Below are 21,149 nucleotides of genomic sequence, written 5' to 3' on the forward strand. Positions count from 1 at the left end.
GAACCCCTGAGATCATGACAAAGTCAGACGCGTAACAACTGAGACACCCAGGAGCCCCCCTTTCATGCTATCTTAAATGGAAAGCCAAAGAAACACATTTAACATTGCATTTGTATGTGTGTGTAAAACAAGAACAAATTTCAGAGAATACCCTGACACAGAGTTCTATCATCAGCACTGTGCTTGTCCTAAAAGTTGAAACACACAAGAAAATTCCTTACATTTTCTTCCCTCCACAGTCCTGCTTCTTTTTGCTGTTCTGAATAAAACCCAGACTCCTCTAACTCTTCTTTCAAATGTATATTTGCATGGCTTTTTAAATGCGTATTCCACCTTAACTGTGGATGCTTGAGATTGGGTTTCAAAATGGGTACCTCAATAGCTTTTCCAAAGTACTTTGTGTGTTTTCTTTTGAGGACTTCCCCAGATGGGCAGGCGATCCCCAAACTATTTCTGGTGGGGAGGTGTCTCCTTTTCTTCTCTGAAACAATCCATGAAATTGCGGAGATAAGAACAGTGGTGAAGTAACCAGTGATTTCTGGCTGCTGGACGCTCCCCTCATTCTTCCTTCCTGCAGTTTGAGAAAACAAAAACCCTATCTCAGAAATACCATAGTCTTATTTCCAAAACTAGGGCAATGACATCTAATCTCCACTAGTTTTTTCAGTTAAATATATATATATATATATATATATATATATATGTGTGTGTGTGTGTGTGTGTGTGTGTGTATACATATATATACATATATATGTGTATATATACATATGTGTGTGTGTGTATATATATATAATATATATATATACATATATATATATATATATATATATATATATATATATATATAAAACAGTTACACTGGCGTTGACCCGCTACCGTAAGCCACGCACAACTCATAAAGGAAACACCAGTCTAAGACCAGTTGGGAGGATTTGTTGCGAGGCTCCAGGTGTAGAGAAAGGCTCTTCAACATTCAGCGGGCCGGCAGTACCCGCCCTTCCCCCCCGCCAAACTCATGGATCCTTCCAAAAGTCCCCCCGTAAGAAGGAAGATTCCAAAAAGTCTTAGTACAGGGTTTGGAGACGTTTCTGGATGAGGAAGGAAAGGGAAAGCCGCATTGCCCCCAAATCAAATAGAACCCGGTGAGGAGTTGCAGTAAATGGAGACGTAAGTTCATACCCGGAGGCGATCCCCCTCTGGCGGTGGCTCTGCACTCGTGAGTTTACTAGCTTTTCACTCGCGAGGGTGCTGCATCTGCTGGGCGCGCACCTGCCGCCGCGCACGAGCCCGCGCATGAGCCCCGCTTCCGCTCTGGCTGTTAATACTTTAATTCGTCGTCAACCGTAGGTGGGAACAATCCAGACGCGGGGGGCAGTCTAGCTTCCTTTTCAAAGGACATGTCCTAGGACAATTATTAGCTGTTAACGTTTGTTTATTTATTTTTTACATTTATTTATTTTTGAGAGAGCGAGCGCGCGCACAAGTGGTGGAGGGACAGAGAGAGAAGGAGACACAGAACCTGAATCCAAAGCAGGTTCCAGGCTGAGAGCCTTCAGCACAGAGCCCAGGCGGGGCTCGGAACTCACAAACTGTGAGATCATGACCTGAGCCAAAGTCAACGCTTAACCGACTGAGCCACCCAGGCGCCCCGCTGTTAACATTTATTTAAACAACTTCCCGCCCTAGAAATGGCAGGACTGAAATGGTTCCTTTCGGGTTTCAAACACCCGCCCGACCATCTGGATATAAATACCGGATCCCGAAGCCTCTCCCTCTCATCGGTCCGGGGTGGCTGGCAGGAGCTGCTGAGACTCCCAATTCTGCCCGTTGGAGGGCGCGAGAGCCTGAGCGAGCCCTTCTTACCAAAGTTGGTGACTGATGACGACAGATGGTGGCAGGAGGCTGCAGGGTCCAGCCATGTGCCGGAGTCACCCGCGCGGGCCCCACAGACGTGGCGGGTGCTCCCACCTCCCGGACCCTTGCCTTCCCAGACAAGGTGCACCGACCCTGCCCTGGGCCAGCCCACCCGGTGTTCCGCAGCAGAGGCCCTGGAAAGTCAGAAAGGCGCGTGGCCTTGCGCCAAAGTGCTGACCACAGGAGACTCCCAGAGCCCCGGAGGGGGCCACCGGCTTTGATGGGGGTGGTGGAGAATACGAGGAACTACGCGAGGCCAGACGTCCAATTGGAGAGGGCACAGGAGAAGGTCATAGCAGGTCCAGCTGGAAACCAGGGAAAGGTTCTGGAATTCTAGACAGACCAGGCAGCGGTCCCATAAAATAGCCCGGAAACTGAAATTTTCGTCCCCAGAAATTCCTCGAATGCCCTTGGGGGGGAGATCCTTAACTTTTCTAGGCCTCAGTTTCAACAATTCAGATGTTTGATACTTGGATAATGTATAAGCATTTACCATAGTATTAACTCTGTTAGTAAAAGTAGCAAATTAAAAAAAAAATAACTTTTTAAAAGAAATATTAAACAGTCGGAGTAAATAATAACTGGTTATGAGACATGCAGGTCTGTGTGTGTGTGAAAGAGAGATGCTAAGGATACGAGTAATTTGGGTTTTTTTTTTAAATGTTTTTATTTATTTCTGAGAGAGACAGACAGAGCATGAGCAGGGGAGGGGCAGAGAGAGGAGACAAATCGAAAGCAGACTCCAGGCTCTGAGCTGTCACCACAGAACCTGACCTGGGGCTCATCATGACCTGAGCTGAAGTTCAAGTGAAAGTTGAAGCTGGCCACCCAACCCACTGAATCACCTAGGCATCCCAGGATACAAGTAAATTCTAACCTTCCACATGAGAATTTGTAAAGTAAGAATCATTTAAACTACCTACTTCCAGAGGTGGAAACCTGGATCATGGAAGCCATACAGGAAGGCAGCCCTTCACATCTAGTTACACGTGGTGCACCTGTCCCATTTGTTAAGACCCACTAGTGTCCCTCCTGCCACGGCTGGGGAGTCCCCGTGAAGGCCAGTGGTGTAATCAGATCTGGGACCTACCTACATCACAGGTTTAGAATTCTAGCTCTTATTCTGGGTGAGATTTAGGAGATAGACCTTCCCAATTTCCAAAGCTCACAATGCAGGCTTTAGGATGCTCTTTCTCAAGCAAAATATTACTACAAGCTAAAGAGTTTTTGGTTCCCAGACATCCCACAGATCTGGGAGAGAACTTTTACCTGACACTGTCTTTCCACAACCTGTTGGTGGCTGAGGCATAAAAGGGCCCTCTTCAGTGAATGCTGGATTCAGTAACCATTATGGGGCAGAGGTCTTTCCAGCCTTCAATTCCTGTACTGACAATTATCTACTTTCTTGCCATGCCAGAGAGCCAGCAACCCACACTTCTCTTTCCAGGGCTTTGCCAAAATGCTAACTGAAGTCTGATACCTGTCAAGATCCTCTTAGCCTTATGAGAACCCTTCATCAACACCCCGTTATATTAAAAGACCCATTACAGCTTGTGCCAGTGTTTAAAGAAAAAAAAAAAATCATGACACTTGTTAAAACACCGTAAGGCAATCTATTCAAGGGACTATTGGGATACATGTAGGGAGGCAGTGGGGTCTTGCAGTGGGGCAGAGAAATTGGGCTCCACTCTGAATACAACAAGGATAAGCGGGAATTTATAGCCAAGGAGCACGGTGGGAGTGAGCAGATAGAAAATTACTAAGAGGAAACATTAGGAGCAAAGGGGGATTCTGGCTAAGCCAACATGACCTAAAGGGACTCCTGCAGAAGGCAAGCCAGGGTGATCTGACAGCACCTGAAGGATATCTGATCAGGCATCTCCAGGGCCACCAGACTCAGCAGGATAGTTGTTAAAACTGGACAGTACAGATGAACATGGACCCCCAAAGCCAGGTCTAAGTTGAAAAAATGTTCAGAGAAGCCTGAGAGGAGTTGGGTCGAGGGGAAAATCTTTGCCTACAACAGCCCATCCTTCTTCTAGCAACATGGAATAGATATTATCAGCGTGATTCATGAGGCATGTGCCTTCTCTAGAACGCAGGCAAAAAGAAGCATGAGAAACACCGACCGGCAGTGATACCCACCGTGTGTGAGCCTGGTGGTTGCCTGGTGGTTGTGGACGTCTGACCTCACCTCCAGGTTTGTCATGCGGTTCTACCCAAACAGCAAGTGTTTTCAAGACCCCTCACCTTTGTGTTAGCCTCCCAGTACCCTTCCCTCCTACGTTTCAGCTCAGGTCATGATCTCAAGGTTCGTGGGTTTGGGCCTCGTGTCAGGTTCTGTGCTGACAGCTCAGAGCCTGGAGCCTGCTTCAGGTTCTGTGTCTTCCTCTCTCTCTGCCCCTCCCCCCTAACGTTCTCTCGTTCTCTCTCTCTCTCAAAAGTAAATAAACAAAAAAATTTAGGGGTGCCTGGGTGGCTCAGTCGGTTAAGCATCCGAATTCAGTTCAGGTCATGATCTCATGATTCGTGAGTTGCACCCCTGCACTGGGCTCTGTGTGGGCAGCTCAGAGCCTGGAGCCTGCTTCAGATTCTGTGTCTCCCTCTCTCTCTGCCCCTCCCCTGTTTGCACTCCATCTTTTTCACTTGGAAATAAATAAACTTTAAAAAATAACAATAATAAATTGGTGCCCTGAAACAGCAAGAGTCCTGGAGGCCAGCCTGAAATCAAGGCACCAGCCAGGCCATGCTCTCTATGAACGGAGGGATAGTTCCTTGTCTTCTCACTTCTGGTGATTACCAACAATCGATGCTGTTCCTCGCCTTGTAACCACATCACTCCAACCTCTGCCCCTGGTGTCACATGGCTTTCTTTCTGTGTGTCTGTCTTCACATGGCCTTACTTACTTTTTTCCTAAGACTTTTTTAACTTTTTTTTTTTTTTTTTTTTTGACAGAGGGACAAAGAGACAGAGTGCGAGCGGGGGAGGGGCAGAGAGAAATGGAGACACAGAATCGGAAGCAGGCTCCAGGCTCTGAGCTGTCAGAACAGAGCCCGATGCAGGGCTCAAACCCACAAACTGTGAGATCATGACCTGAGCTGAAGTCAGACGCTTAACCGAGAGCCACCCAGGCACCCCTTTAAGACTTTATTTTTAAGTAATTTCTACACCTGACATGGGGCTTGAATGCACAATCTTGAGATCAAGAGTCATGTGCTCTACCGACTGAGCCAGCCAGGCACCCCACATGGCCTACTTACAAGGCATCATTACATTTCGGGCTCACTCTAGTTCAATATAACTGTGTGAACTTGATTACATCTTTGAAGACCCTATTTCCAAATAAGGTCACATTCACAGGAATCAAAGGTTACAACTTAAACATATCTTGCTGGGGGACACATTTCCACCCATTCTGCCCTCAGTTTCACCCCTACCTGCACACTAAGCACATTGAGCATGAGGGAATGGGGTGGAGAGAGGCTGGCAAAGTGGAGGGGCCTCTAGAGTATCAGGAAATTCCCGAAATACTTGGAGTACAGAATTCATGTCTGGGGCAAAAATATGTAGATGGATCCAGGTGTTTAACAGCAGAAAAGTAAACTGGTACACACTGAAATGTCAAACTTGAAAACAGTTGAAAGGTTCCCATGCAACTAATGGCAGAGGATGAATTAGAAGGACCTATTCAGGGGCACCTGGGTGGCTCAGTTCATGACCTCATGGTTCATGGTTTCGAGCCCTGCATCAGGCTCTGTGCTGACAGTGTGGAGCCTGCTCGGGTTTCTCTCTCTGTATTTCTCTCTCAAAATAAACTTTTCAGTATCTCTGGCTGTGTGCTGGAGAACTTATACAAAATAATTTGTGTCTGATCCCTGTGAGGCAGGAGTAGAATCACCAGCTCTTGCATGGAGAAACTTATCTATGCCTCCCAGCATTTAAGTAATTACAGGGCAAGGAGGCAGATACTGGACTTCTGTGTGCCTGGGACTGAGAGAAAATACCCAAGGTAAGGACACCAGGGTTATAGAACTTAAACTATAAGCTTAAACCTCAGGGTTCAGGCTGTATAAAGATGGAGGGAACAGGACAGGGTCTGTGCTCTGAGAGGGGATCAGGACACACACATGGCGGGATGCATCGGAATGTGGGATCCAGCATGCAGTGAGCCCTTCTTTTCTGCTGGACAGACTTCAAACTCTTTATGTGGTGTTTAGGGCTCAGGCTTCCTGGGACTCCAGTGAGCATGTTGATAAATGCAGGTGGTAAGCCTAGCAGATGCCAAATGTAACCTGTGTAATGTCTCTTTTCTTCTTTCTCCTTCTCTTTCTCTCTCTTTCACACACAACGTAAGATGGGCTCCTTGACCAGTTTCCTCTCCCTGAGCCTCAGTGGCTATCGGGACTTGAGCATGCATAAAGGAAGGTCAGAAAGCACAAATACGCATAAATGGAAACATCCAAAGAACTGCAGTGACCGGTGTTTACCTGCTGAAAAAGTCAAAACCTGTCTAGGAGGAAAAGCATGAAGATCAGTGAGGACTAAGAAGCAGACAGGCAGGGACACCTGGGGGGCTTAGTCGGTTTACCATCTGACTTCGTCTCAGGTCATGATCTCGAGGCGTGTGGGTTTGAGCCCTGCATCAGGCTCTGTGCTGACAGCTCTGAGCCTGGAGCCTGCTTTGGATTCTGTGTCTCCTTCTCTCTGCCCTTCCCCCACTCACACTCTGTCTCTCAAAAATGAATAAACATTAAAAGAAAAAAAAATTTTTTTTAAAAAGAAAGAAGCAGATGGGCAGGGAAGACAGACGCACCAGAGAAGCTATGTGTCCCCAGGAAACACGGACTCACAGGTCCCCAGGGTCTTACAGCGGCTGGGAAATGCCACAATGCACCTGTCTCGGTGTGACTTACTTCCTTACCTGAGACGTCCCAGATCTACTTGCTATACTTAGCTGTGACTCCACCGTTAAGCAATCCTCTTCTCCTAAGAGCCCAGGACCCTTAGCTACCCCCACTCTCCTGAGCCCACCTCTAAATGGCATCCACACTGCAGTGTCCCTGATACCCTTTTCTTCCTCCTTCCTTCAGCTGGAACCAAACCTTACAAAAGACTTTTCTCTTCCCCCCTTTTTTTTGTCTTTTTTTTTTATTATATGAAATTTATTGTCAAATTAGTTTCCATACAACACCCAGTGCTCATCCCAAAAGATGCCCTTTTCAATGCCCATCACCTACTCTCTTCCCCTTTTTTATCAAGCCTCACTCTAGCCTCCTCTGGGCATCATCTCTCAAGACACAAGCCCAGAAATCTGGTTGTTTCAGCTAATCTGAATTTGTCAAACTACAGGCTGGCTCCTGGTGATCTGGCTATGTTGGCATTAACATCCCGAGGCTCACAAACAGCTCCCAAAAGCTAATGTTTGAGGTCTCATTTTTTTTTTTTTTACATTTATTCATTTTTGAGATTCAGACAGAGCATGAGCGGGGGAGGGGCAGAGAGAGATTGGGAGACACAGAATCCGAAGCAGGTTCTAGGCTCTGAGCTGTCAGCACAGAGCCCGATGCTGGGCTCGAACTCATGAACCATGAGATCATGATCTGAGCCAAAGTGGATGGTTAATTGACAGAGCCACCCAGGCACCCCATGAGAGTTCTATTTCTAACAAGCTTCCAGGGAATGTGGATGTGGCTGGTGTAGGACCACATGGGAGGCAGCATACATACCAGTATTTGTTACAGGTCCACAAGCATATTTTGTGCAATCATGACCCGAACCCCAAGGGAAGGCATAATTTTTGCCTTTCCTTTTCTTTCTTTATTTTCAATGTTATTTATTTGGCGGGGGGGGGGGGGGGGGGGAAGAGAGAGAGAGAGAGAGAGAGAGAGAGGCAGGGGAGAGAGACAGGGACTGTGAGATCATGACCTGAGGCGAACTTAACTGGCTGAGCCCCCCCGGGTGCCCTTAAGTGTTGCCCTTCTGTGTGCAGACTCTGGGTTTTTAGGAGAGCCGTATACATCACACTTCACTGTGCACAGTTCACTTCCTGCGTTTGGCAACATCTGTCAAGTCTTTTGCTATATCCCATTCGCTGTACCAGTCTGCAACACAAGCATGAAATACCAAGTCCTCCCTGCTCTCAGGCATCCACACCCTCCTTCTCCTCCCTGTCAGCAGTGGGGTGGGGTGGGGGGGGGGGCGGTTCTCCAAAGACAGGGACCAATAGCATTTGCGTTGGGGTGGGGGGTGGGGAGAATGAAAACAGAGAGCTGGATTTAGGATATGTATGGATTTAGGATATGTCGGGTATGTACACAGAGAGACATTTAGGGTATGTATGTATAAAGATATTTAGGAGATATATTAGATAGAGAGCATGCACACACAAATGGGGGAGAAGGGGAGAGGGAGAGGGAAAAGTGAGAGAGAATCCCAGGCAGTCTCCACACCCAGCACTGGCCCTCGAGGCAGCTGGATCCCAGGACCCTGGAATCCTGACCTGAGCTGAAATCAAGAGTGGGCAGCCCAAAGGACAGGGACACCCAGGGGCCCCAGGGCAGAGAAAGAGATTTAACATATGTATACATGTAGAGAGCTATTTAGGATAAGTGTACAGATTGACAGATTTAGAGATAAGGGATTGGCTCTGGAGCCTCTGGAGGGTGGATGAAGTTCAACCACATTATGGAGGGAGACTAACCAGGTTTACTCAAAGCTTCCTGATTTCAAGGTTAATCTCATCTAGAAATACCTTCACAGCAAATGTAAACCAGTGTTTGATCAAAATCTGGGCACCTTGGCCCAGCCAAGTGGACACATAAAATATACCATCACACCCTGCTTCTCATCTTACTGGACAGTGTCCACCATGGACTCCCAGACAGCCACACATTCTCACTCTGTCACCAGAGGCCACCTTCCCTATCCTCCTCCCTTCGCAGCTCCCCTGGGCCCTGGACCCCAGCCCCCTCCCTGCTGCTGGAGATTGCTCCCACACAGCCCCTGGCTCCTGCCCAGCCCCTCTACCCAGTCCTAGGAGGGTGTTAGTTCCTCATGGGGTGTGATCTGCCAGCAGCAATTACCCCATTCCTCAGTCACCTATGGGCGATTCCAAGGCTCAGCACTGCCCAATTTCCCTCCACCTCAGGGCAGCTGCTCCCCCTCCTCCTCCCTCCCTTTCCCTCCTCCAGCCCCTCCCCTCCTCCCCCTCCTCCTCACCTTCTCCCTTTCCTCCTCCCCCTCCCCTTCCTCCTCCTCCCCCCTCCCTTTCCTCTTCTCCCTTCTTCCCCTCTCCCTTTCTTCCTCCTCTCCTCCCTTCCTCCTCCCCTTCCTCCTCCTTCATTCCTTCCACTCCTTCCTTTCCTTCTCCTCCCCCCTCCCTTCTTCCTCCCCCTCCTCCTCCCTTTCCTTCTCTCCCTCCTCTCTCTCCTCTTTCCCCTCCCTTCTTCCTCCCCCTCCTCCTCCCCTTCTCCCTTCCTTCTCTCCCTCCTCCCTCTCCTTCTTCCCCTCCCTCCTCCTCCCCTCCTCCTCCCCTCCTTCCTCCTTCCCCTCTCCTCCTCCATCTCCTCCCCTCCTCCCTTTCCTCCTCCCCCTCCTCCCCTTCTCCCTTCTCCCTCTCCTCCTTCCCTTCCCTCCTCCTCCTCCCCTCCCTCCTCTTTCCCTTCTCCCCCTCCATTTCCTCCCCTCCCTCCTCCTTCCCTTCTCCTCCTCCATCTCCTCCCTCCCTCCTCCTTCCCCTCTCCTCCTCCATCTCCTCCCCTCCTCCCTTTCCTCCTCCTCCCCCTCCCTTCTTCCTTCTCTCCCTCCTCCCTTTCCTTCTCTCCCTCCTCCCTCTCCTCCTTCCCCTCCCTTCTTCCTCCCCCACCTTCTCCCCTTCTCCCTTTCCTTCTCTCCCTCTTCCCTCTCCACCTTCCCCTCCCTCCTCCCCTTCCCCTCTCTCCTCCTTCCCCTCTCCTCCTCCATCTCCTCCCCTCCCTCCTCCTTCCCCTCTCCTCCTCCATCTCCTCCCCTCCTCCCTTTCCTCCTCCTCCCCCTCCTCTTTCCCCTGCCTTCTTTCTTCTCTCCCTCCTCCCTTTCCATCTCTCCCTCCTCCCTCTCCTCCTTCCCCTCCCTCCTCCCCCTCCCCTCTCTCCTCCTTCCCCTCTCCTCCTCCATCTCCTCCCCTCCCTCCTCCTTCCCCTCTCCTCCTCCATCTCCTCCCCCTCCCTTTCCTCCTCCCCCTCCTCCTCCCTTTCCTACTCCTCCCTTTCTTCCTCCCTTCCTCCCTTTCCTGCTCCCCTCCACCTCTCCTCCTACTCCTCCCTCTTCCTCCCTCTCCTCTTCCCACCCCCTCCCCCTTCCTCCCTCTCCTCCTCCCTCCCCCCCCTTCCTCTCCCTCCCTCTCCCCCTCCCCCTCTGCATCTCCCCACTCTCTTCCTGATCTGGAAGCTGCCCTGGACCAGTTCTGCCTGCTCTTCCCAGAGGCAGCATCTGCACCCACCCATACTTGTCCATCCCAGGGTCACTGCTGTTGTGAGTCCACATTTCCACCTCCAGCCTCCATGTTCTCTCCCAAGGGTCATCACTACTTGTCTCTTGGGCATTTCAGACCCAGCAAGTCCAAAATTCCACAACTGCCTCCCAAGCCCTTTCCAGAAACCTGCTTCACTGTTTCCTGGACAAACCCTTCAGTTGCCCAATTCAGGCCCAAACCACACCGTTCCTCATTCCTCTAACATCCACAGCGCATCAGGGGGATCCCAGCCACAGCTTGCCAGATCAACCATCTACTGCCTGTTTCCCCCGCAGCTTCTAACTCAGCCCCTGCTCTCTGTGTCCTCCAATCTGTTGCATACAGTGGTCACAGTAGGAAAGTCCCATCAGGCCATGCCCCTTCCTGAAAACTTCTGAAGGTAAAATCCAGTCACTCTGTTCCAGCTCCTTGTTCTCTCACCATGCGTGCACAGAGGGAAACAAACTCCTGCTTCACAGCCTTTGCATGCAGTTCTCTCTGCTGCAATGCTCTTCCCCACACACCTCTGTTCTGCTTGTTCAGAGCACCTGTTGAAACTTCCACACTCTCTCTGTTCAAATGTCACCTCATGGAGGTCCTTCTAGACTGCCCTGGCAGGCTCCTCCTTACCTGGGTTTTATTTTATTTTGTTTCATTTTATTTTATTTTTATTTTCATGGCATCTATCACCAATAGTGTTATATCACAGAGGCATTTATTTATTATCTGATTTCCCTTCAAGTTTCCAGGAACCAGGATTTTCCATCCACCACAAGGATGGAAGAACTAGTGGCAGATGGAAAGTATTTCAATCAATCAGCAACAGTAACATAAATGGAATAAATATACACACTGATGCAAGATGGCCAATGGTCCTTGAGCAGAGTCTATGTGCAGGGTTCATACCATGGTGCTTCACGCCGTGGTCCCCGACACAGTCCCGTATGGTGCAGAAAAAAAAAAAAAAAAGACATTTCCATGGCTTCCGGGCCTATGCACCTACCTGCTCACTCTCTGACACCCCACTCCTTTAGCTCACCGTGGTGACGGTGGCCTCCACGGGGGACCCTGTTCTCACCCCTGCTGGAGCTTGATTGACTCTCTCAGATATCACAGTCACGATGGAGCCTCGACACTGCTCCACTTCTGCAACACGGATCCAACATAGCAGCCACGTTACTGATTGCACCAAGTGCTTGCCTGCACCCTACCCCCATGAGCTGGTTGTGTGCATGGATGTGCCTAAGTGCTGGAAGTGCCTAGTAGGTGCTCAGTAAGTTTGCTAAATGCCTGAACGATCCCAAACATGCACCAAACGAGGTAGACAGCTTCATCTGTTTCCTGGATGAAGAAACTGAGGCATAGAAAGGTTAAGCATGCCTGAGATCACCTGGTCAGGAACTGATGAAGCAGGATTTACCCCAGAGGCTGGCTCTAACCCTGGGGCTGAGTGAAATGTAGAGTGAGGGCATATTCTAAGCTGTGAAGGGCAGACAGGTGACAGGGAGGTGTCAGTTTGGGGGAGGGAAATGGAGTAGGCAGCAGGGAATGATCTGATGCTGTACACAGTCATCTCTAGGCTCTGCATTTTATCTGCCGCAGGGCCACTGGCCCTAGGCAGAATTGTGAGCACAGATTCCCAGCACTCCACAGCAGCATCTCCGGCCAGTCACAGGGCTAGGAGCTCCAGCAGAGGGTGTGGGCGTGACCACCTCAACCCAAACTACCTGGGCTAGCCTTGGTCCAGGCCAAGCTGCTGGCTGGTGCTTCTGAAATTGAGTGTGCCTGATTCCTGCTAACCGTGAGTCCAGGGAAAACCTGAAGGGGGTGGCTGCACATAAGATACCTGGGTGGCCCTGCATGTATCTGTCATTTGGGGGAACACTCACTGTTCACAAAGAACTTCACTGCTTCACTTTGGTGCATCTCCTGTTAAAGTCGAATCCAGGTATTTGACAAATGGCGGATCCCAGTAACTGCACTAGTCAGGAGTGATGATTTACAGTCTACAGGAAACAGGAGGTGCCCAGGCCCTGAAGTGCGAACAACACAGCTAAGGGATCCAGGTTCTCCTCAGTCCATCCACTTTCTACCCATTTGTTCTGCCAGGCCACTTTCTTCAGGGGAACTGATTTCATTTCTGCTTGTCCTTCAAACAGGATCTGAGGCAAATGGGTTCTGTGTCGTCAGGCGCCGCTCTGGTAGATGGAACCTTTTCTTTGCCTTCTCTTCTGTGGTAAAGTCCAACTTCGGTGTGGAGCAGATGATGCAGAGGGCTGGTGGGAATCGGGTCTGCTCAGGGATCCTGGACATGCCTTCTCCCAGGCTCCAGAGCCTGGAAGATTAGGGATGGGTGCAGGAAGACCCCTTTGAGCCACCAGACTATGTTCAGCATAGGGTAGTGGCAAGTGGCCCTGTCTGGGGGTCCGGCGGCCCTAATTCCTGCTCGCCCCTCACTGTTACCTGACTTCAAATACCCTTCGCCTCTCTCCCCAGCACGGTATGCACATCTAGCCGTACCCTTCGCTGAAGCGAGGAATGAGCTTCCCGATCAGCCACTCGTGGCCGGGATTCCCCACAGCCCCTTTGCGCATCCCCCAGGGTTGTCCTAATGCTCAGAAGGGCCTTAGCGGGCAGCCCTATCTCAAACTGTGAATCATCCCTGGAAAGCGCGGGCTGCAGAGGGCTGCGACGGGGAGGAGGGGTCTCCGTCTCTGCAGCCCTGGCGTCCCCGGCGGCCGCGAGCTGGGCGTGAGGGAGGGGTTCCGGCTGCAGGGGGGTTGGGTCGGGAGGGTCCCAGGCGGACTCCTGGAATGCAGTGGCCCAGGGCGCGCGGGAGCGTCCTCCTTCCGCTGCCCCCTCCCAGTTCCAACATTCCGGCGCGGCTCCGGGATCGGGATCGGCCCTTCCCGGCGTCCCCGGGCCCCTGGCCAGCCCCCGGTCCGCCCCCAGGCGCGTCCCCAGCGCGACACCGGGGTGGTCCAGGCCGCAGCCGCGCAGTGGGCCCCACAACGCCCCCGGCCGGACGCCCGTGTCCCGGCGGGCGCGCGCGCGCGCGCGGAGCGGGGCGGGGCGCGCGGGCCGGGCCCGGCCGGGGGGTGTCGGATGTCACCCCCCGCGCACACCTCGACCACTGAGATGCGGAGACCTCCCCAGTCCTAGAGCGGAGCAGGAAGTGTCCCAGGGGAGGGAGCCGGAGGGCTCCGGCCTTTCCTTTCCTGCGCGTCCGGCGGGCTCCGCGGCGGCCAGGCTAGCGCGGCCCGCCAAAGGGGACGCGCCGCGGCGGTGAGTGCGGCCCGGGGCTCGGCGGGGCCCGCGCGCTCTGCCCGGTGCCTTCCCGAGCGCCCTGGCCTCCCCGCGCCCTGCTCCCGGCCCCGGCCTCCCTGCGCCCCGCTCCCGGCCTCCGCGCGCGCCCCGGCCTCCCCGCTCCCGGCCCCGGGCTCCCCGCGCCCCCGCCTCCTAGCCCGCAGCCCCGTCCTCCGCCTCCGCCCTGACCTCCCGCGCGCTCCCTGCTACCGCCCCTCAAGCCCGGGCCTCCCCGCCTGCAGTCGCGGTCTCTCCGCGCGCCCGGGTCTCCCCGCTCGCAGCCCAGGTCTCTCCGCGCGCCCCGGCCTCCCCACGCGCCCGGGTCTCCCCGCCCGCAGCCCAGGTCTCTCCGCGCCAGGGACTCCGCGGGCGGGGCTGTAAGGCTGCACGAATGCTGTTTTGCAGGCGCCTCCATTTGCTCGCACTAGTTCAGCCGCGTTTTCGTGCATGAGCGGGAGACGGGGGCTCGACCAGCCAAGGAGAGAGCCCCTCGGCCTCAGGAAGGACGCCCGGGAGGCCGGGCTGGAAGGATGAGGAGCTGCTGCCGGAGACTTCCGCAGCAGCAGGAGGGATTGGAGTTAGACTCGGGGAAGGAGGTCCGGGCTGCGAGGTGAGGAGCCTGGAGCGGGTTACGCTGGAGGCGCGCCTGGGGTAGGCGGGGAACGAGGACAGCCTGCCTCTGTCTGGCCTAGCGTGCCCTCCTCCTTCCTTTCTGCTGATGGGGCTCTGTCCTCCGAGAGCTGCTACAGGCATGCCCCGCCCCCTCCGGGAAGGGCCCCGGGACTTAAGTTAGCTCATTCATCAGACATCCTTCTGCGCCGCCTGCGTGCCAGGTGCCAGGTCCCGGGGTGACAAAGGCAGACCCGGCTGTCTGCTTAGGATGATCCGCACAGACCCCGAGCGGGATGCCCCGCTGCGAACAGAGTGTAGAAGGTGGGGCCCGAGCCCCCGCCCAAGCCTAGGGGCAGGTCTGAGCAATATAGAGGCTAGCTGAACTCAGGGAACGTGGGGGCAGGTGGAGGAGAGATTGTATTCCAGGTGCTGGAGGCGGGAGGACACCCAGACACACTTGGAATACTTTGGTGTCATTCTGTATTGGTTTCTATGTTGCAGAGCAAGGGGGTCCAGAGACTGGAGTGTTTCTGATTGCCACTCAGTGGCCTTTGTTCTCTCTCCTGGCCTCACTGGTCTTCCTGTAAAATGGGAGTAGGCTGGAGCCTTATGCAGACTGGAGTCCAAGGCCCTCATGTTTCCCCATTCACCCTTCCCTTGAGTCCCACAGTGCAGAGTCAGGGTTACTGCTCCCTGATGTCGCCCTGTGTGTGTTCACTGGGGAGGTGCAGGTGTGACTGCGCCAGAGTGCCCCCACCTCACTCCTGACAGGAAGGGCCGTGAGCAGTACGCGATTGCCTTCATCATGGTTTGAAGAGGACAAGGGGGTGGGGTAGAGGCTCGATGGAAGGCCAGTGCATCTTTAAACACATCCTAAAGTTTGCCATCCAGACTTGTGGGCAAGTTGGGTGGAGGCTGGTCTGAAAGCACTGATGTTTTTATATACGTATTTACCTTCTGCTCTACACTCAGGATGTACCTGCCTCTTTTGACTCTTCCCATCTTATGCATGGGCATCATCTGGGCTGTGTGCTTTATCCCCCTGGATTCTGCTGGGTGCCATTAATTCTTGCTCTGTGTGAGTCCAGCAGATCCAGCACCGATGGCTGGCCCTGGGCACCAGCATGGCTGATTTCTGGTCCCGGATCCTCTTTGAAGGCTCCTCCCAGGCACCCCAGGCATGTCTGTTTGTGTCTTTCCAGCTCTTTTTGTAAAGGTCTCAAGGGCAAGAACGGGGACCTTGGCTGCGAAGCCTCAAGATAGCGGCCTATTCACTTGTCCTGTCCAGGAGGACCTGGCCACGGAAGGTACCACAGAGTCTCAATTCAATCTCTGCCCTGCATGTGGCCCTGTCGGGCTCCCTGGATGCCTGAAATACCCGTGACGTGTTGATATGCTAGCGCTTCTCTCCCAGATCCTCTGCCTCATTTGGCTGCCCCGTTAGGGAAATCCTGTCATGATGCTCTTGTGTGTGTGTGTTGGGGGGGGGGGGGGGGGCGGTGTCTTCCCTATCTCCCCTTGTGCAAGGGCCAGCCACAGTGACCCTTGTCCCATGTCCTAGGACTTGTCCCACGGGCTGGTCTCTGCGGGTTTTGTCACTTTCCCCATCACTGCCCCCAAAAAACTGCCACAGGAGACCAGAACATTGAAGCCAGTGATTTCTGTTTGGAAATAGGGTCGTCCTCTGCTGCTGACCCCCATCAAATCCCATCATGCCCACAGCCCTGTGCCCCCGAGTCTTGGCTCCAAAAGAAAGTGAGGAGCCCAGGAAAATGAGGAGCCCACCAGGAGAGAACCCTAGCCCCCAGGGCGAGCTTCCCAGCCCCGAGTCCTCCCGCCGCCTCTTCCGCCGTTTTCGCTACCAGGAGGCGGCGGGCCCCCGGGAGGCTCTGCGCCGCCTCTGGGACCTGTGCCAGGGCTGGCTGAGGCCCGACAGACACACCAAGGAACAGATCCTGGAGCGACTGGTGCTGGAGCAGTTCCTGGCTATCCTGCCCCGTGAGATCCAGGGCTGGGTGCGGGCCCAGGAGCCTGAGAGTGGTGATCAGGCTGTGGCGGCTGTGGAGGCGCTGGAGCGGGAGCCTGGGCGGCCCTGGCAGTGGGTGAGCAGGGGGACACAGCGGGGCTGGGCAGCACTGGTGGGGAGGGTGCCTCGGGGCCCCTGGCTGCGGACAAGTTCTGTGTAGAGCCCCACACTTCAGCAAGGCTCACACTGGAGTTTGGTTTCCCAAGAAAGCAGGTTCCATTCCTTGAGGGTCCTGCTTTGGGGCATGGTTCTGTCCTATGCGGGGCCCTGGCGGAGCCTGTGGCGGTCACTGTGCAGATGGTCAGCAGGACCTCTCCACCTCACCCTGAGCACCCTCTCTGGGATTGCAGCTCAAGCACTGTGAAGACCCCGTGGTGATTGATGATGGCGAAGGCCCTCCAGACCGAGAGCCGGAGCGGCTGCCGGCAGAAGCCCAGAGCGACCTTGCAAAGAGCCAGGACAGCCAGCCCACGGCTGTAGCACAGGGCCCTGGGCTCCCGAGCAGAACCCCGGGCCAGCCCGGTGGGGATCCAGGTACTCAGTGGGGTTACCCCTCCCTGTGCCTCTGGCTCTGGACTTGGGTTTTTCTTGCTCATCCCCTGAAGAGCCGTGAACTGTTTCCATGGTCTGGGTCCTTCTCTAGAGCAATTCAGTCAGGATCTCCTGAGGATGTGTGCCCCCTTCACTGTGGTAAATCCACACAGAGCGACCAGGGCTGTGGGTGGGTGTCTGAGGCCGCACCATCTCCTCTTCTTGAGGGTGCATCTCCAGACTTGGTCGGTTTGGGGAGACGCCTGTGTGGGTGGCTGAGCACAGCCACATCTTGTGTCCCCAAACCTCCTTCCCCAGCAAAGAAATAGCTGCTCTCCGGATTTGTTAGGAAGCTGCAAGGAAATCTACAAGTGCTTCAGAGAGAACAGGGTGGGTTTTTCAGGCCTGAATGTCGCCTGGACCTATTTGGCTATCTGTACAAAGAGTGCCAGTGGTGGCTTGAGGCAGGTGGCTTTGACTCCGCTAGCTATGACCGAGAGCACTCTCCAAGTCCTGGTTTCCTGGCCCACCCTTTGGGGATAATCATCACCCATATGGGTCTTTTGAGAATTAAAGGACTTTACCCACAGAATGCTGAGAGCGGAGACCCTGAGCCCTTCTTGACTTTTGGTCGCGGTAACCACCATGGGAAGTTGTGGTTGAGGGGAGTGACCCCTGTGGGGTGCAGGTTGGTGTGGGCAGACTCCCCACGTTGTACTGTAGTTACACATGCCATAGGAAGCCGGGAGTGCACTCCTGTGACTCACAGAAGTGATCCTTTATAAGCTTTTCAGTAAAAAAAAAAAAAAAAAAAAAAATTAAGTTTCTTTTTGGGTGGAATTAATCTGACTTTAGTACAGATGTCCAGGCACGCTGGCCTTGTGTTAGTTTGCTAGGGATTGCTTGACAAAGCATTGTACCGGGCAGGCCCAACAATGCAGGTTTACATCCTCAGAGTTCTGCAGGATAGATGTTCTAAACCAAAGTGCAGGCAGGCTCGCTTTCCCGTGAGGCTCCTTCCTTAGCTTGTTGATCACCGTGGTCTCCCTGCATCTCCACACGGTTGTCCTAATCTCTGTTTATAAGGACACGAGTCGTTGGAGCAGGGCCCACCCTTGTGACCTCACGTTAACTCATTACCTCTTGAGAGACCTCTCTAAATGCAGTCATATTCTGAGGTACTAGGGTTGGGACACAACTCAGCCCAGAACTCATTCTCCCAGATAAACCTTGTGTGTGCACACAGCCTGGGTCGTGCCCTGGGAGGGTCTTCAGGAGGGCGGATAGGAGATCCAGGTGCTGCACCAGCCCAGGCAGGTGAGCCCGGTGCTGCAAGGGGCTTTGGGTCAGATAGGTCAGCTCCAGTATTTCCCCGGGCAACAGTAAATGGACAGAGTAGGCATGATGCGAGTTAGTTATCAGGAAGACCTTAAAATTCATCATTGACTTGTGGGGATGAGCCTCCAGTAGCAGCTATATAGTTCCTATGTTGTTGGGTTTTTTTTTTGTTTTTGTTTTTTTTCTAAGTTTATTTATTTATTTAGAGAGTGAGAATGGGATAGCATGAGCAGGGGAGGGGCAGAGAGAGGGTGAGAGAGAGAATGCCAGACAGCCTCAGCACAGTCAGCACGGAGATTGACTCAGAGCTTAAACTCCCAACCATGAGCTCATGACCTAAGCAGAAATCCAGAGTTTGACACTTGACCACCTGAGCCACCCAGGCGCCCCAGTGTAGTTGCTTATCTTGAAGGTCTTCCTCAAAAGCTAGATTTTGTTTGGAGACAGAGCTCTGCAGAGGGATGTGCATAGTGGCCCTTCACTCATTTCTTCTGGGGACATGTAAGGCAGGGCTGTAGTCCCTCCCTCAGAAGGCAGCAGGTAAGAGAGCATATTGAATCACCCCCTACTCGAATCCTGAGCTTCCACAGCTGGGGCAGCCAGACATCACCACAGGATAAACTGGCTCCCCTCCCGGTGTCTCGCCTGTGCCATGACGAAAGCTTCGTGTCCCAGGTCCGAAAGGTGAGGGACACTGGCTTCCAGTGTTAGCTTTGGCAGTGATTTAACACATGACCTAGGGTCAGCCTCTGGGATTTCCTCTCAACCAGGAGATGGTAGTACAGCTTTCCAAGTCTCACTCTGTAAAAGGAGCATATTGTTTTTTTAAAGTTTACTTATTTTTCGGAGAGAGAGAATCCCAAGCAGGCTCCACACCATCAGTGCGGAGCCTGATGTGAGGCTCAAACTCACAAACTGCGAGATTGTGACCCGAGCCAAAATCGAGAGTTGGAGACTTAATCGACTAAGCCACCCAGATGCCCCAAAAGGAGTGCATTCTAAAACACAGCTCGGGTTCACACAGCAACTCCCTGCCAGGTACGTGGCTTCCCCGCCCCCCTCCGGCTAGCAGAAGCCTGAGGCAGGCGATGAGTCCCAGCCAGAGGAGGGACGTCATAGGAGAATATAGCAGAGGTCCCAGCAGCTCAAGTTGAGGGCAGGTGAGATGACTCTAATCCCACACTCTGCACTTTCATGTGACAGTAGCTCTTTCAAGAGTACCTCACAGCTGCTTCCTCATGCAGCTTTGCAATTTATGAACTTAAAAATCTATAGATGATAGTGGAGTCTACAATCATGTTCATTACTAGCAGCTCTTACTGGCACCACAGCCCCATAGAGCTTTAACCTTTATTTTCCCCCATATCGCGGTTGAAGCTGAGATCCCTGCACCCATGGAAAGTTGCAGAGCTACCTGATGGCAGCATACAGTTATCCTGATGAGCTGAGTAAATACACAGATTTGCTAACCTACTGTATTGTCCACCTGAAACTAATATAACGCTGTATGTGTACTATACTGGAATTAAAATTTAAAAAAATAAAATAATAGTGGCACCTGGGTAGCTCAGTCAGCTGAGCATCTGACTCTTGATTTCAGTTCAGGTCATGATCGCAGGGTCATGGGTTTGAGCCCCATGTTGGGCTCTACACTGAGCGTGGAGCCTCCTTGAGATTTTCTCTGTCTCCTCTGCCCCTCCCTGCTCATACTCTTTCTCTTAAAAAAAAATTAAAAAACGGGCACCTGGGTGTCTCAGTCAGTTAGGCGTCTGACTCCGACTCAGGTCATGATTTCATGGTTTGTGACTTCAAGCCCTGCATTGGGCTCTGTGCTGACCGCTCAGAACCTGGAGCCTGGTTTGGATTTTGTGTCTCCCCTCTCTCTGCCCCTCCCCTGCTCATTCTCTCTCTCTCTCTCTCTCTCTCTCTCCCTCTCCCTCTCCCTCTCCCTCTCTCTCTCTGCCAAAAATAAACATTAAAAAATTGTTTAAAAATTGGGGGCACTTGGGTGGCTCAGTTGGTCAGGCGTCCAACTTTGGCTCAGGTCATGATCTCATGGTTTGTGGGTTTGAGCCCCACATTGGGCTCTGTGCTGACAGCTCAGAGCCTGGAGCCTGCTTCAGATTCTATATCTCCCTCTCTCTCTGTCCCTCTCCTGCTGACACTGTGCAACTCTCTCAAAAATAAATAAGCATTAAAAAAACTTTATTAAAAAACATCACATATTATACACAAAAAAGCTCCCTAGTGACCGAGCGCACATGACCCAGGCATTCCCCGCTGAAGCCTTCTCATTGGTGACATAAATTCTTGTGGTTCACAAGTGCTTTACCCCTTCGACGTCTTGCAGCCCTCCTCTTGCAGATGAGAAGAGACCTGAGATTTATGAATCCACGTTTCCTCTCTTTCAGTTCTGCAAGAGCCTGCCCTTCTTCAGGAGGCAAGTCTGAGAGATACACAGCAGGTAACCGCCCTGCAGCTGCCCCCGGTGAGTGATGTGTGGACAGCCCTTGAAGAACCCCGTCTCTGCCCGCCAGCTGTGATGGTGGGAGACAGATGTCCTCCCCCTGTGTGTTAGGGTTTCCCCCTTGTGAAAAAGGGAGACCTCTCTTTTCATACTTCACAGGGTACTGTCTTATGCAGTGATAACCACAGTGATTGTATTTAGGAAATGGAGGAAAAGCAGAGATCATGTCAGTGCTGTACGCAAGCGGGCATGTTGTTGGGGAGTTTCCTGGGCGTTTTTCCCTGTTGTGTTTCTGCACAAGGCCGTGCAAGGCTTCCCTTGTTGGGCGTCCCTGTGGGATGGAAAGCTGGTCCGATAGGGGGTCTCACGCACTTCCTTCCAGCCCCATTGCCTCTGGCCACGGTTTCTCATCACACCCCCTTTGTTTCTCTCTAATGATGTCTGCTGGCTGGCACGCGACTTG

At 52.9% G+C, this 21,149-nt stretch overlaps 1 protein-coding gene and 1 long non-coding RNA gene across 11 annotated transcripts in view; one reads left to right on the forward strand and one right to left on the reverse strand.

Moving 5' to 3' along the window:
- Positions 1-858: 858 nt before the first annotated feature.
- Positions 859-11,347, reverse strand: LOC123600927. Its single transcript, XR_006713885.1, has 3 exons — positions 11,256-11,347; positions 1,754-2,323; positions 859-1,402 (listed from the first exon to the last, which is right to left on the reverse strand). It is a non-coding gene; the product is annotated as an uncharacterized LOC123600927 (long non-coding RNA).
- A 2,128-nt stretch (positions 11,348-13,475) lies between these two features.
- The window catches only part of ZNF496 (zinc finger protein 496), a 37,027-nt gene continuing 29,353 nt past the window's right edge, over positions 13,476-21,149 (forward strand). For 3 of the 10 annotated variants that reach the window (XM_045483372.1, XM_045483397.1, XM_045483433.1), the window contains exons 1-6: positions 13,507-13,691; positions 14,118-14,322; positions 15,527-15,631; positions 16,000-16,426; positions 16,701-16,884; positions 20,631-20,707. In XM_045483372.1, the coding sequence (XP_045339328.1) occupies positions 16,037-16,426; positions 16,701-16,884; positions 20,631-20,707 (651 nt within the window). In that variant the 5' untranslated portion in view covers positions 13,507-13,691; positions 14,118-14,322; positions 15,527-15,631; positions 16,000-16,036. Of the gene's footprint in view, positions 13,692-14,117; positions 14,323-15,526; positions 16,427-16,700; positions 16,885-20,630; positions 20,708-21,149 lie in introns of all 10 variants that reach the window. The other 7 variants (XM_045483440.1, XM_045483449.1, XM_045483387.1 and 4 more) reach the window with 5 other exon arrangements.

This window comes from Leopardus geoffroyi, chromosome A1 (assembly GCF_018350155.1).
Source record: "Leopardus geoffroyi isolate Oge1 chromosome A1, O.geoffroyi_Oge1_pat1.0, whole genome shotgun sequence".
NCBI lineage: Eukaryota > Metazoa > Chordata > Mammalia > Carnivora > Felidae > Leopardus > Leopardus geoffroyi.